General features: G+C 34.7%; 1 protein-coding gene across 5 annotated transcripts in view; it reads left to right on the forward strand.

The window, feature by feature from the left end:
• Positions 1 to 15,537, forward strand: part of MTDH (metadherin) — a 54,321-nt gene that overhangs the window by 21,542 nt on the left and 17,242 nt on the right. Inside the window, exons 3-8 of one of the 5 annotated variants that reach the window (XM_065895181.1) lie at positions 5,784 to 5,868; positions 6,588 to 6,764; positions 8,164 to 8,229; positions 9,750 to 9,986; positions 12,522 to 12,611; positions 14,786 to 14,884. In XM_065895181.1, the coding sequence (XP_065751253.1) occupies positions 5,784 to 5,868; positions 6,588 to 6,764; positions 8,164 to 8,229; positions 9,750 to 9,986; positions 12,522 to 12,611; positions 14,786 to 14,884 (754 nt within the window). The remainder of the gene's footprint in view (positions 1 to 5,783; positions 5,869 to 6,587; positions 6,765 to 8,163; positions 8,230 to 9,749; positions 9,987 to 12,521; positions 12,612 to 14,785; positions 14,885 to 15,537) is intronic. The other 4 variants (XM_065895183.1, XM_065895185.1, XM_065895184.1 and 1 more) reach the window with 4 other exon arrangements.

Below are 15,537 nucleotides of genomic sequence, written 5' to 3' on the forward strand. Positions count from 1 at the left end.
TACTAAGATTAAGTAAACTGCTAGTTCAGACAGAGTAGAGAAATGGAATTCGTATGCCTCTTGGACCATTCATCCTTTGCCATTTAACCATGCCCAACTCATCTGTATGAGACAGATGAGAAAAGTGAGAGACAAGTGAGAAAAATAAATAGTGCCAAAATGTGCAGCAGTATAAAATTAGGGACTTGCCACATTTAGGCAGGAAGTGGGTGAAGTTGATCCTAAAGCAATGGTTTTCAGACTTTTTCAGGTGGCAATTGCTAAAACTTTTAAAAATAAATTTCACTGACAACTTTTAATTTTGTCAAGTACACTTTTATTTTTGTTTATTTTCTTGGCTGCACCTCCTGGCATGTGGGATCCCTGACCAGGGATCGAACCCACACCCCCTGCAGTGGAAGCGCAGAGTCTTAACCACTGGACTGCCAGGGAAATCCCATCAAGTACATTTTTTTTTAATTTGTTGATTTTTTTTTGCTGATGTTTTTAAAATTAATTTTTATTGGAGTATGGTTGCTTTACAATGTTGTGTTAGTTTCTGCTGTACAACAAAGTGAATCAGTTATACGTACATGTATATGTATATGTGTATGTGTACGTATACATGTACGCATCCATTCTTTTTTAGATTTTCTTCCCATTTAGGTCACCACAGATCACTGAGTAGGGTTCCCTGTGCTAAACAGTAGATTCTCATTAGTTATCTATTTTATACAATAGTAGTGTGTATATGTGAATCCCAGTCTCCCAGTTTGTCCCACCACCACCCCCCTTGGTAACTGTAAGTTTGTTCTCTACATCTGTGGCTCTGCTTTACCAATAAGTTCATCTGTACCATTTTTCTAGATTCCACATATAAGCGATATTATACAAGTACATTTTTAAAACCACTGTCACCGTTGCAAAAAAAGAAAGGAATTTTGACACAATGGAAGAACAAAAATCTCGGAAAAAAGATTTTGCCGTGAGTTAATGAAAAACCTTATACATAAGCCACTAATCAGCAGACCAGAGCACTCTAGTATCCATTTCTAACCTTTAGAAAATACTCAGCATTCCTCTTTTTCATGCTCTGTTTACTTTATCACTCCTGACATTACCAGCAGAGACTTTAGATGATTACAGAGCTGTAAGTATTAGAGAGATCAGTTCCCCCAAATTTTAAGGACTAGTACTTTCCAGATTAGAGAATTAATAAATTGAATAAGGATTACATTCAGAACCTGGCAACTTACCTTGTGTGTAAATGGCTAATTGCAAAATAAAGTATCATTTAACTAAAAATTTGTATAGTATTCCTCTTCTGATAGTTTTGTTGCAATGCAAATATTAGATTATACTCCCTAAGTTAATCTTTTCAGCATTAATTGGGCACTGTTCTGCCTTTCTTTATACTTTGCAGTTCTTTAAAATAGCAGTATCTGTTAAGAGAGCAGTTAGCCATTTGAATAGATCTGCTTTTGCTGTCAAGGTATACCTTTTGCCACTCTAATAAATGATAGCACTTATTTGGGTATTGTCTAATATTACTGAGTGTTCATTTATGTTAAGTTTAAAAGATGAGCTTGATTACGGAAGTTATTTTTGTGTGTTTTCTTTGATAACCAGTTCCTTTTTTTTTTTTTATATTTAAGTTCTGTGAATTTGAGAGCAAATTACTCATAGTCTTAGAACTACTTTAGCATGTGCTTTAAAGACTGTACTCTCCAAATTGGAATACATAAGAAGATCCATTGGGATGAAGGAAGAAAATATTAGGCTTTCTGTTTATACTATTTTTTTATCAAAATATTAAGCTTTACTCATGTTTTATATATAGTCATTGGCATCCTTATTTAGGATGTTAAAAGGTATTAATTAATTAATTGGGGAGAGGAAGATGACAGAGATAAAGCAAATGGGGTGGAACTTTAGCTGGGTTAAGAAAAAATAATGCACATCATTTTAGGCATTGGACATCAGTAGAGGGAGGGAGAGGGGGTACATGGTAAAGGGTACAAGGAAAGTCACCCTAAGCACCCAGGCTACCGTACTTTATTTTGAGAGAAAATTCATGGTCAGTAACGTTTGGGCAAAGACAAGAATATTTAGAGATGACAGTCGTGTTGGAACCAAATGATTGTATATGTGAATAAAAGAATATACAGTTGAGATTAATTTGTGGAAGACCTGTATCATATGAGGAAGTTATTAGACTTTATAGATGGTAGAAAATGGTAGGGAGTTTTTAAATGGGAATGTAAATTAATTGGACTGGTATAGATATGTTGGGAGATGAGCAATGGGAGGGAAGCCCTTGAAGATAAGAATTTCTCCTAATGTCTCATTTACATGTCTGTTTCTCCTATTAGATTAGTATAGTACACTTTCCATAAGTAGAAAGTTTTATTTAGTTCTGTATACTGAGCTCCTAAAACAATGTCTGACACATAGTAGATATTTAATAAATCTTGATTGTATGAAGACCATTCAAGAGAGGCTAGTTTAATAATCCACCCAGCTCCATAGTGAAGCCTGACAACGATGGGGGGAAGGACTATAGGTAACAGGAAGGCAGAACTTACGTTCTCAGTTTTCTTTCAACTGTTAGCTGTAAAGGAGCTGATCAGAAGTAAGACATTCACCTCAGTAGGATGGCTGGGTCAATTAGTAGTGTGTATACATATTTACTTTATATAGCTTTTTTTTTTTTTTTCTTTTTTGCGGTACACAGGCCTCTCACTGTTGTGGCCTCTCCCGTTGCGGAGCACAGGCTCCAGACGCGCAGGCTAAGCGGCCATGACTCACGGGCCCAGCCGCTCTGCGGCATGTGGGATCTTCCCGGACTGGGGCACGAACCCGTGTCCCCTGCATCGGCAGGCGGACTCTCAACCACTGCGCCACCAGGGAAGCCCACGTTAAAGCTTTTAATAGTATATTATGTTACTAAGTCTCATCTGAGTGAGAGGTTACTTTTAAAGTGAGGTTACTTTTAAAGGTAATAGTATAAAATCAAACAAGATGGAAGCCTAAATCAAGATAATTTCCCTTACTTTTCTGCAGATTTTATTTTAATGACAAATCACAGTATATTTCAGTGTGAATGTAATTCCTGTCCTTTTTCCATAGCTTCCCTCTTTTAAAAAAAAAAAAGCTGATTTATGCATGTGGCTTTGTAGTCAGCAGTCTGCTTTCACATCTTATTTAATCCTTAAAAGAACCTTATGTGAAGTTAGTAGGAGTTTTTGTCCCATATGACAGTTGGGGAAAAGGGTTTAGAGTGATTCAACCCTAAATCTCATAGCTAATACATGATTGAATTTATATTTGGCATTATATGTAGAGAGTCAGAAAGGAAAGTATTTGTGAGGCAAGGCTCTGGAGTCAGAACTGGATTTTAGTCTTGGTTTCAACACTTAACACTATATCTTAGGCAAGTTATATAATCTCTTTATGGCCTCAGGTTTCCTTATCTGTAAGGCGGGGGTACTTACTTCAGTTAGTTTCTATAGGTGTGACTGTCCAATATAGTAGCTGTTTGCCACACGTGGCTATTTAGCATTCTTTTTCGTACTGTCTTATTAATAGTTTTTAATATTGATTACATTTTGAAATGATAGTATTTTGGATGCGTTGGGTGTAATATAAAAATTAATGTTACATATTTTAACTTTTTAATATCTGCTAGAAAAATTTTAATTACATACGTGGCTTGTGTTATATTTCTGTTGGACAGTACTACTCTAGACCAGGGGTTGGCAAACTCTGACCCCCAAAGTCAGCCAGATTCCTATTTTTAGAAATGCAGTTTTACTGGAACACAGTCACACCCATTTAATTATATATGGTATATGACTACTTTCATGTTACAGCAGCAGAATTATTTGGTTGCTACATATAGAACCATACGGCCTGCAAAGCCTAAAATATTTACTGTTTTATCCTTTATAGAAAAAGTTTGCTGGGAATTCCCTGGCGGTTCAGTAGTTAGGACTCTGCGCTTTCACTGCCAAGGATGTGGGTTCAGTCCCTGGTTGGGGAACTGAGATTCCCACAAGCCACACGGCCCAAAAGAAAGAAAGAAAAAGGTTGCTGACCCTTGCTCTAGATTGTAACTGATAGATGCTCAGTGTGTTACATCTTTACTTAAGAGTGGATATGAGATACAGAAAGTAGATTAGTGGTGGGTGCCAGTGGGGAAAAAGGTAGTAGGGAGTGACTGCTAATGGGTCCCAGGTTTCTTTTTAGGGATGATGAAAATGTTCTGGAATTAGATACCAGTGATAGTTGTGCAACTTCGAAGATACTGAAAACCGCTGAAATACACTGAAAAAGATATCTCAATTTTTTTTAAGTGGATATGAGCCTGGTTTGGTAGAGGTAATAAACCAGTACCTTAAACATGATACATGTTAATGATAATGAGAACATGCAAAGAAACAGATGCATATCAACTATGGGGAACATAAGAAAACATTTTAATAATTTTTATGTATTCCCATGCCACTTGAGAATATTTGCAAGTAGTTTCTTGATAAGAAGCAATTAGCTATCATTTATTGCTTACTCAAACTGTCAGTTACTGCTTACCCTATTTCTTTTTAGTTGTAAACTTAACTTTAAGATAGTGCACAATAATACATACATAGCCAATCTCGGTAAATAGTTAAATGAGTGAATATGAAGTATAAATAAAATCTATGTTTCTAAATATTAGTTCTCTTCTGGAAACACTTATCTAAATATAGAAATCATGGCTTCATGAAGTTTTTTTTTTTTTTTTAATATTTATTTATTTATTTATTTATGGCCGTGTTGGTTCTTCATTTCTGTGCGAGGGCTTTCTCTAGTTGCGGCAAGCGGGGGCCACTCTTCATCGCGGTGCACCGACCTCTCACTATCGCAGCCTCTCTTGTTGCGGAGCACAGGCTCCAGACTCGCAGGCTCAGCAATTGTGGCTCACGGGGCCAGTTGCTCCGCGGCATGTGGGATCCTTCCAGACCAGGGCTCGAACCCGTGTCCCCTGCACTGGCAGGCAGACTCTCAACCACTGCGCCACCAGGGAGGCCCGGCTTCATGAAGTTTTTAGTAACCTTTTGAGAGGAGAAAGCAAAGGGAATTGGAAAGCCATTCCAAAAATGTCCATATCTTGTATATGTGTAGGTGTTTTTTCTTTAATGAATTACTACACATCTACCATATACAAATCTTAGGTATTTTCACACTGCTTGGAAACTGACAAAATATTACCTGTTTTGTACAGTTGACTCATTAATTTGTTATACGAAGAGTATGCCAACAATCTGCTTTACGAAATCAAGAAACCAATAATCAGTACATCATTTTTCTTCTTACCACTAGCAATAGGTTTTCGTTTTATTGCTCTGAAAACATCATGTTATAGTACCTTATTTATGATGTAAGTTAGGATAGCATGATGTCTAAGGGCACAGACTTTGGAGCCAGATAGACCTATTTCCTAATTTATTAACTTAATGCAACCCAGACAGCCTATTTAATATTTAACATCTCTAAGTCTTTGTTTCCTAATCTCTAAAATGGGAATAATACCTTTCTAGTGAGCTTTTTTTAAGGAATAAAGAATTGAATGTAACGTACTTATATAGTAACCACTGAATAAATGGTAACCTCATACTATTATTGCCATTTAATATGTTAAGTTTTTTAATCAAACATTAAATTTTTTTGGTTGTCAGCATCATACATTTCATTATGTATTTTACTGACTCCTACCTTTTCAAAAACATAATGAAATATTAAGTAACATTCTATTTTACTTTCAGTCAAAGAAAAATAAGAAGAAATCAAAGTCAGATGCTAAAGCAGTGCAAAACAGTTCACGCCATGATGGAAAGGAAGTTGATGAAGGTACTTGAGCAAGTGAAAGGACTGTAGAAAAATTTTTAATCCTTTTTTACCAAGGTGCATTATATAAAAGCTGCATTTGTTTCGCTTAATCTTTTATCTGGCTCTTCTTTTTAATAACTATAGATTTTAATGTACACATCTGTGACATTGTTAGGAGACACGTTTTTCCCCTAAATTATTTAAGTATCTAATAATGCTTTCCTTGAAGGGAACTGCCTTGAAATTTAAGGTCTAGCCCAATATCTTGAGCAATTTAAAAGCCGTTCGTTTTGTCTTTGTTTCCTAGAAACGTGGTTTGGTTTTTTCCCATTGTTCTTAAATATACCATCCCTAGAAGGCTGGGTACGAAATTCTTAAGTAAGCCATTTATTGTCCTCACCTAATAAACCCATTTATTAGTAAGTATATATAACACTCCCCTACTAGTACTATCCAGCAAGATAAAAAATATGCAAGATAACTTACATCAACTTTTTCTAAACCATAGATGACAGATCTGATAAAAATTACCAGAATAAATAATGGCAGTTAGCTGCCTAGAACAGTGAGATTAGAATAAATTCATAGGATAAATTAGTATAATCAGCACTCTTGGTTTTTAGTTTAATATCTAAATTTATCATGATACTTCAGATGCCCCACCATGTTTTCCCCCCAAAACTACAACTTTTTTGTCTTCCCCTTACTGAATAACGTTTTTTTTTCTGGGGCTATGTCAGGAGCCTGGGAAACTAAAATTAGTCACAGAGAGAAACGACAGCAGCGTAAACGTGATAAGGTGCAGTCTGATTCTGGTTCATTGGATTCAACTATCCCTGGGATAGAAAATACCATCACAGTTACCACCGAGCAAGTTACAACTGCATCATTTCCTGTTGGTTCCAAGAAGAATAAAGGTATATTAGTGGAACATAAGAGTGATACATCAAATCCAACTCCTTTTAATCAGATGTACAAAATATCATTACGTCAAAATCTGGCTATTTTAAACTGCTTACATCATTGTGCTGATATACCCTTCTTCGTGAGAGTACTGTGGACCACGTGTTGGTTTACCTGATACCAGCAGTGTTACTTGTTACATACTGCCTAATGAATGGCCTGTTAAATTAAAATTGCCTTTCTGCCTTGTCACAAGAGAGAATGATTGCTGCTTTTTTCTCACGTGTATTGCTTTGCCCCAACTCCCTAACATCTCCATTTCTTATAGTGGACATTCATTAAATGAAATGACTTGTCACCACTCTTTTCATTCCAAGATGAAACAAGCATGTTCTGGATAATGCAGGTTCTATCTGGATTTCTTAGCACCCCAACTTTTTGAGAATGCTGTAGGTGTTTGATAAAGCTAGACTGGAACTGCAAACATTATTGAGCTAATGTTCTTCCCAAGTATTTCACATGTTCAAACTATCCAATACTGATGGCTTCTTGATAGTTCTTACATTGCCATCACTTTTACCCTGGAGACATCAGTCTACAGAGTGATGCTGTTCATCTTGCTTCAGGCATTGACTTTTCTTACTTCACCTTTTCATTAATTGCCAGCACCTCCCACTTGTCTCCAAACCTCTGTCTTAGCCTTGGTGTCTTTTACTTTTTTGCTTGATGATTTGGTGGAATTTATTGCTGTGGTACAGCAGTGACTTCTGCTTATCCATTTTCACTGTCACATGTTAGCCATGCTGTAGTGTTTCTGTTGGTGACTCCTTTTCACTGTCTTGTGCATGCCTTCCTTGCTAGCACAATCCTATGTCATGCTGGGTTTTTGATACATTGTGATCATTATGCTTTTCAGTGTCAGAGAAATAGTATCTTTGTTATAACATGTAGTCTTACCGCTTGCCATATTTCCTAAGTCCTGCTCCAAATATTGGCAAAATTCTTCTAAGTTGATGTGTTTGCTTCCAGGATTGTTGAAAAGGCACCTAGCTGGTATTGCTGAGAGGTGGCAAAGTTGAATCCAATTACAGAGCCCAGTTCTCCAATTCCTACTTTAAAGAATCTTGATAACCATTATAGAACAGGAGACTCTATATATACTTGGGCAATTTTCCAGGTCCTTTTTTGGCATTTTAGTTGACTAAGAATATGATAACTAGAGAGCTCAGTTCCTTAAGAACATGTGAAATATGCTGTGAGTAAAAAGTGACTCTTTTCTAGTGTAAGACTTTAGTACTTAAAGGAGCAATTTATGATAAATAATTAGTAAAAATTAATTTGTATGTTACTCCTAACTTAATGTGCATAGTGGCCTATTTAGTATTAAATAAATTTTATTTCTATTTCAACCAGGTGATTCTCATCTAAATGTTCAAGTTAGCAACTTTAAGTCTGGAAAAGGAGATTCTACACTTCAGGGTGAGAGAAATTACATGTAACTTAAATTGAAGGCCCATCAAGATAGAAACTTATATGTATGTCTCTTTCCTCACGTGAATGACACAGAAAGAAAAAAAAAGGCTTAGAAATTATTTTAATTACTAAAGTAGCATAATCACAGTTCAGAGTTTTTAGAAAATAAACAGAAAAATCACTCCCACTTCTAACAGTCTTTGGTATATTCTAGTTGTTTCTCCCTCTCCCCTATATGTAAAAACATTCTTTAATAGTTATGCAATTAATAGTTAATCGTTTATATGCAATTTTGATTCTTGCTTGCATTGTTTAAGCTAATAAGAGAAAAAGATTTTTTTTTTCAGGACTTGGGTTTGATATAGGCATATATGGGATAAAAGACTTTACCCCTGAAATTAGATAAGAAGCCTTAATACCTATAATCTTCTAAACTGCTTCCTGAACAGTATCAAATATTTCATAATAAATGGACTATAGTATAGAGTTATGCAGTACTTCACAAATAGAAAATATATTTTATTTACTAGTTTATGATAAAGATTGAATTAAGTAGAGAATGATATACCTTTCCTAAAATCTAAAGTGCAGTAAAACGTAAATTCACAAATGAAGAAGCACCTTCTCGTTTCAGGCTTGTTCTTAACACTGTCAGCTTCCTTCATTCTCATGGTTCTCAATCCTGGCTACACATTACAGCCATCTAGGAAGCTTAGAAAACCACACACGTATATAAAAAGAAACATGTACTTACATACACACACCTATGTGTATTTGTGTGTGTATATATATACACAACACAGATAATACATACACATGTGTACATATACCTGCATATAAATGTATACACACAAACATAATGATGCCTGGACTCTATCCCTAGAGATTCTGATTTTGATTGGTTTGGGCTGAGGCTCCAGTGTCTACTTTTAAGAAATTTTTCATTTGTTTCAAGGCTTTTTTTTTTTTTTTCATGGGCCTAGCCACTCAGCGGCATGTGGGATCTTCCCGGACCAGGGCACGAACCCGTGTCCCCTACATCAGCAGGCAGACTCTCAACCACTGCACCACCAGGGAAGCCCCAAGAAATTTTTCATTTGATTTTAATGTGCAGCCAGGTTTTAGAATCACTGCCTAATACTACATATATATATATATATATATATATAAATATTTAAGGAAAGAGCATGTAACTAAGGAGAAGTCTTTATGTTCTTAGTGGGTGAGTATTCTGAGTATACCATAATATGTGTTTTCTTCTTTGCTCTGTTTTACTACTTTTGAGCAAGTCAGTCTGCTTTTGAAAACATAATTAGTATATATATTAAGTTCAAACATACTCGTAGTTTTTAAATTAGCAGTCATCCGTGGTGGTCATGTCACTTTTTAAATTCTTCATTTTATCTTTAAAGCTTGAGCTATATAGAGGATAAATATAAATCAAGCAATTATAGAAACTTGAAAATATCCCAGTTTTAACAGGGAGTCGTGTATCCATTTTTAATCTTTATTTTCTTTTCTTTAAGTTTCTTCAGGATTGAATGAAAACCTCACTGTAAATGGAGGAGGCTGGAATGAAAAGTCTGTAAAACTCTCCTCACAGATCAATGCAGGTGAGGAGAAGTGGAACTCTGTTTCACCTCCTTCTGCAGGCAAGAGGAAAACTGAACCATCTGCTTGGGGTCAAGACGGTGGAGATGCTAATGCAAATGGAAAAGACTGGGGAAGGAGTTGGAGTGACCGATCAATATTTTCTGGCATTGGTAAGAAGTGTTAGAAAATTTTAAGTTTGTTTAAAATGCCTATCTGGTACATGTAAAATTTTCTAAGAATGAAAATCAGATCCATTAGTAGAAAAATTAGTCACGCTATACAGAAAGAATATAGATTAACTCATCTCACATCCTTCACATGGAGCAAAATGGGAACTAAATAAGTGAATAATAGCATTTATTATTTACTCTTTAATTATTTCACTTGCTTTTATCACATTTGATTATCAGTTTAGCTAACTGATATAATTGTGTATTTTTAGTGATGTAATAAGAGTAATGTGTAAGCAGACTTTTTGACTGATTTCAACAGTTCCACTATTGAGTTTAAATAAAAATAGTAAATGGAGATACAGTTTATAGCATCAATTTATATACTATTTTACAGTCTACAAAATGCCTGTTTGTAATTAATTTTTCCCCTGGATTCTAAAGATAAAGACTAGTAGTGAGAAGCTTATTTCTGTTGAGAGCCATCGAGTTAAAAGCAACTTAATTTCAGGTGTGTTTGTGTGTGCATGTGTTATAGAAAAGAAATCCATATTTAATATGGAAAACTGCAAAAAGAGAAGGAAAAACCCACTGTTATACATTACCCAGTGACAACCATATATTTCCTTATGGTCCTTTTTTTTTTTTTCTTTCCTGTGTACAATTCTGTGGGTTTCATTTTGGTTTTTTTACACAATCCAAATCATACATGCATTTTTGTGTTCCTCCTCCCTCACTTAATATTGTGCCTCAAATATTTTCTTTACTTTCTGTATTTTATTTAATGACCATGTGATACATTGTGTAAACATAGCATAAACTATTTCACTATTCCCATATTATCGGAGAAATAACTTCTTTTTTTAAAGAAATGTAAATGACGTTGCATTGAATATATTTGTTTGGGGGTTATTTCTTTAGGATAGATTCTTGGAAGTGATATTATTGGATTAAAGGAAATATGAATGTTTACTCTACGACATGTTGTCAAAGTATTTTCTAGGAGAATTCTAATTTATCCTGTCAGCATCAGTATGAGTGCCATTTATCATATGCTTACCAAGGTTGAGTATTCTTATTTTTTTAATCTTTTCTAATTTGATAAGGAAAAAATACATAAATTGTTTTGGTTAACTTTTTAAAATCACTAATGAGGTTGAGTGTTTTTCACAACTTTGTTGATCATTTCTGTTTCTTTTGTAAATTGTCTGTTCATGTTCTTTGCCCATTTGTGTAATGGCCTCTGTTTTTTTGTGCTTTAAGTTGTAATTCCTTGTGCATTAAACATATAATCTTTTCTGTTGTGCTTGTTGCAGATATGTTTTCCTTGGTTTATTTTAGTTTGGGGGAGCAATAGACATTACAGAGTTTTTAGTGTTTAAGTAGAAAGAACTGTTTCTTTGCATGTCACTTGCTTTTCCCATCACTTGTAAGCTTAGAAAAACTCATGTTGACTAACATCCCTAAGAAGCAGACTCTATATCATTTGCTAATATTGTTCTTCAGCTTGTCCTCCCCTCTTCCCCTGCAATATCCAAAAATTGTGTAGAAATATCAAAATTTTTTTGGCAGAAGAGACAGTCCCTAAATTCCTAGCCTCGTTTTCAGCAGTAATAAAAGCATAAATTTCTATGCTAAGAAAGCATCCTTTCACACTTAATAAAAGAAATGGTCAAATTTTATCAAGTAATCTTAAGAACCATGACCTTTTGAGATATTTGCAATTTACTTATAAAACCTGTGTAGCATTTTCATAATTAGTACATAAATTAGTTGGTAGTACTTGCTTAATGTTGCTGTAGACAAACTTAAGCAGCAGATTAGAGTTCCTGCTTAGATGGATTAGGGCCTTTATTGAAATTGAAAGGAAACTATATTAAATGAGGTTTGCAGTGAGTTGCTGAGAAGAGACAGATGTGACTTGTCTCATGGATGTATATATGTTCCTTAAAATACTCATACGTAAGTAGGCAATTGCTTTAAAATGTTGAGAAGATATCATGGTGTAGTGGAATGAGCTTGTTCCTAGTTCAGACAGACCTATTTGGTATGAATCCCTATTTTTCCACATACAAGCTTTTATGGATATTACGCTAGTTATTTAACCTATGTGAATCCCATATTCAAGTAGTTGTAAGGATTGGCTATAATGAGTGTGAAGTACCAAGTTACAGTGCCTGATCCAAACTAGTAGCTTAATTGTGGTAGATGATCGGGTAGCTTGCTATAGCAGAGAAAGAACATGGGCTTGGAAAGTAGGTTTAAGTTCCAGTCATGGCTCAGGTGTTTTCTGTCAGCAGGTCACTTAACTGCTCTGAAACTTTGCCTAGCAGGGCTGCCCTAAGGATTAGAAGTAGTTGGTGTAAAGAGCCCAGTACATAATAGACATTCAATAAATGGTAGCTATTGCCATATTAGGTGGTTCTGATTTCTAAGGGTATCTTTAAATATTATTATCATAGTTATAAATCTGTACGTATCTTTCAAGTTTCATTGCAAATTGAAGGTTCCAAGTGACGTTCTTTATTTTAACAGCTGCTTGGTCTAGTGTGGATAGGGGAATGAATACCTCTGAACAGAATTCTGCTTCTTTTGCATCTCTCACACTTAACTCTGCTGTTTCTGGTATGTGAAAACAGTCTTTCATTTAGTTAACAAAAAAAATTTCTGTTTAATTTTAGCACTTGCTATTTGAAAAAAAATAATCAGAGTCAAGTACTGCTATCCACATAAATTATAGATATATAGTATAAAGTAGCAGAGGCCTTAATAAAGAAAGACCTAAATTCTTACCTGCAGGTGGCTTAGTTCCTTTTTGTGGTGGAGATCGGAAGATTTTGTGGCCTAACTTGACTGAAAGTGTGTTGGCACACAAACGAATGCAAATAGAAGGCCTTCCCTTCAAGGTCATGACACTCTTCTGTTACTAGTTTACCCCTACCATAATTCTACTTGCAGTTTGGCATTTTATTTCTATCTGCCCTTATTCATCATGAGTTTATAGCTTTCGGGTTATGTGGACCCTCTGAGTATCTGTTGAGTTAGAAAATGCATTATTACTACTAAACTACTATAATTCAGCATTACTTACATGGATATGCCTTTTATTAATAATATAGATGCTATATATACTTAACAAATACTACAAAAACATGGGACACATTTAGTTTTGTAATGTTTAGTTCACGTTGGAATTCATGGACCCAGTACTAATCTTGTAGTTCCACAGTGTCTGGAGTCACCTAGTCTAGAATAGAGGTCAGCAAACTTCTTCTGTAAAGGGCCCAATAGCAAATATTTTAGGCTTTGTGGGCCATACCGTCTTCTGTTGCAACTACTTAATTCTGCCATTGTAGCAGTAAAGCAGCTAGAGGCAATACATAAACCAAATGAGTGTGTCTGGTTCTGAAATATTGTTCTTTTTATTTTTTTTTCAACCATTTAAAAATATAAAAACTGTTCTTGGTTCATGGGCCATACAAAAAAGGGATGGTTAGATCTGGCCTATGAGTTGTAGTTTGCCAACCCTTGGTCTCATAGGCTACATTTTAGTTCCAGAGGTACAAGTTAGTTTCTTCCTTCATTTGGTGACTTTGTACAACACAGATGCTATTTTATTCATATATTCAGAGAAAGCTGCTAAAGAAATAGCAACAGTGTTACTGTAGTCTTTCTAAGCAGCTAATGTGCTATTTATATATGAATTTTATAGGGTTACTCCATTTCTCAAAATTTATATTTAAAATATATAACTGTTTTGAGTATATTTCAAGCATATTAGTGGAAGGCTAGTAAGATCATCTATAACCAAGTGAAAATTTATAAGTGAGTAAGGACTTTTGTGAGGGGAAGTGTCTTTTATACTAACAGGTATTCTTCTTAACCCTTTCTTTATCAGCAGCTCTGAATGAAAAGTGAATATCACAGTCACCTAAGAAGGATTCCAAAACATGTGCAAATTCTGATTCAGAAGGTCTGGGGTATATAAATCCCTGATGGAAAACCACTGCTTTACATTTCTATTCTAAAACGAATTTATGGCTATAGAGCCAAGGATTTTTGACCTGGCATCCTTTAATTTATATGCAAAACTTTGTGTAAGTCCTGGACAGTAGTCCAACCACAGCTTTCATCATATTGCTAAAGGACTGTGTGACCCCACTCACCCCACCTATTCCCCACCTCCTAAAAAAGTAAAAACAGAAAAAATTTAGAAGATAATATTCTCTTGCTTTTAAGTGCACTTGAACTTACCTTGGTCTCTAAACCACCAGCACAACTGTCTTATTCTCTTTGGCTTCTTTCTGCCTCACCTCTCTAGATAGTCATCTATTTCTTTTATTTTTTCTTAGGCAGAAGGTTCCAGCAAGCTCAGACATTTTCTAGTTGTGTCCTTCAGGGTTCTAAGGATATAGGCATACTCTGAAATTTCCAGTATTTCTTTTATGCTTTATTATTTTTCATGAAGAAGAAAAATAAAACAATTTTTCTTTGACTTCTTGAAATTTGTAGATACCTGGTTTGAAGTATATATTATAAAAGACAAAATCTAATGGATTGGTACTAGGGAAAAAATTTATTTCTGATCAGTGAATTCAATCCAGTGATTATCGTGCTTAATCTAAAATTACCCTCAATTCTGCTTTTCTTTATCTTAACTCTTTTTCTGATGTCTGCAGTTTTCCTTTTAGGAGAAATAAAAAATAATTAAGTCTTCGTGTGCAAAGTATAGAACTATTGTTATGAAACATCATTAGAAAATTCCATTTTTAATTTTATTGCATTCGTTTTCATTTAAGGGTCTACTGCTGAGCCAGTTTCTCAGTCTACCACTTCTGATTATCAGTGGGATGTTAGCCGTAATCAACCATATATCGATGATGAATGGTCTGGGTTAAGTATGTCCTTTTAAAAATTATCAGTTTGTTTTTGTTTTCAGAATTTTCTTTCTAGCACCCTAATTCATGCTTTATGTTTTAATTTTAATCCTAATTTTTCACCTTTTAGGTCATAGTAATATAGTTTAATACCAAATGTGTACTACTTGTAAACTGACTATTGAATACCTGTAGAATTAAAACTAAATTCACTTTTCATGATTGAGGCAATATTTAAACATGAAGTTTTCTTATAATTGCTCTGTAGTTTGTCTAGTTTTTAAATTGTTTTAAATGAATGTTCTATTTCTTTTCCTAGTTTTAATATAATAGAGTAAATAGAATATACAGGAATGGCTTTGAATTCATGAGGTATGCACGTTTTTATATTGGTAGAAAACCATTTTCTTAGTCTAATTTCCAGTAGAAGCATAGGAAAGTTAAAGGCAAGAGTCACAAAAAAAGAGGAAGGGAAAAAGAAGAATATGGTTTTTATGTTCAGAAAGTTCATACCATCTTCATTTTAAAAAAAAAAAGATTTTTTTTTTTCCCCCACAACCTTAAATGTTAGAATTTAAAACCCTCTGGAAACAGGACTTTCCTTATCCTCAGTACCTAGTGCAGTGTTTTATACACAGGTGTTCAGTAGTACTGACGATAATAAAAGCAAACAC

The sequence above is a fragment of the Phocoena phocoena genome, chromosome 17 (genome assembly GCF_963924675.1).
Source record: "Phocoena phocoena chromosome 17, mPhoPho1.1, whole genome shotgun sequence".
Lineage (NCBI taxonomy): Eukaryota > Metazoa > Chordata > Mammalia > Artiodactyla > Phocoenidae > Phocoena > Phocoena phocoena.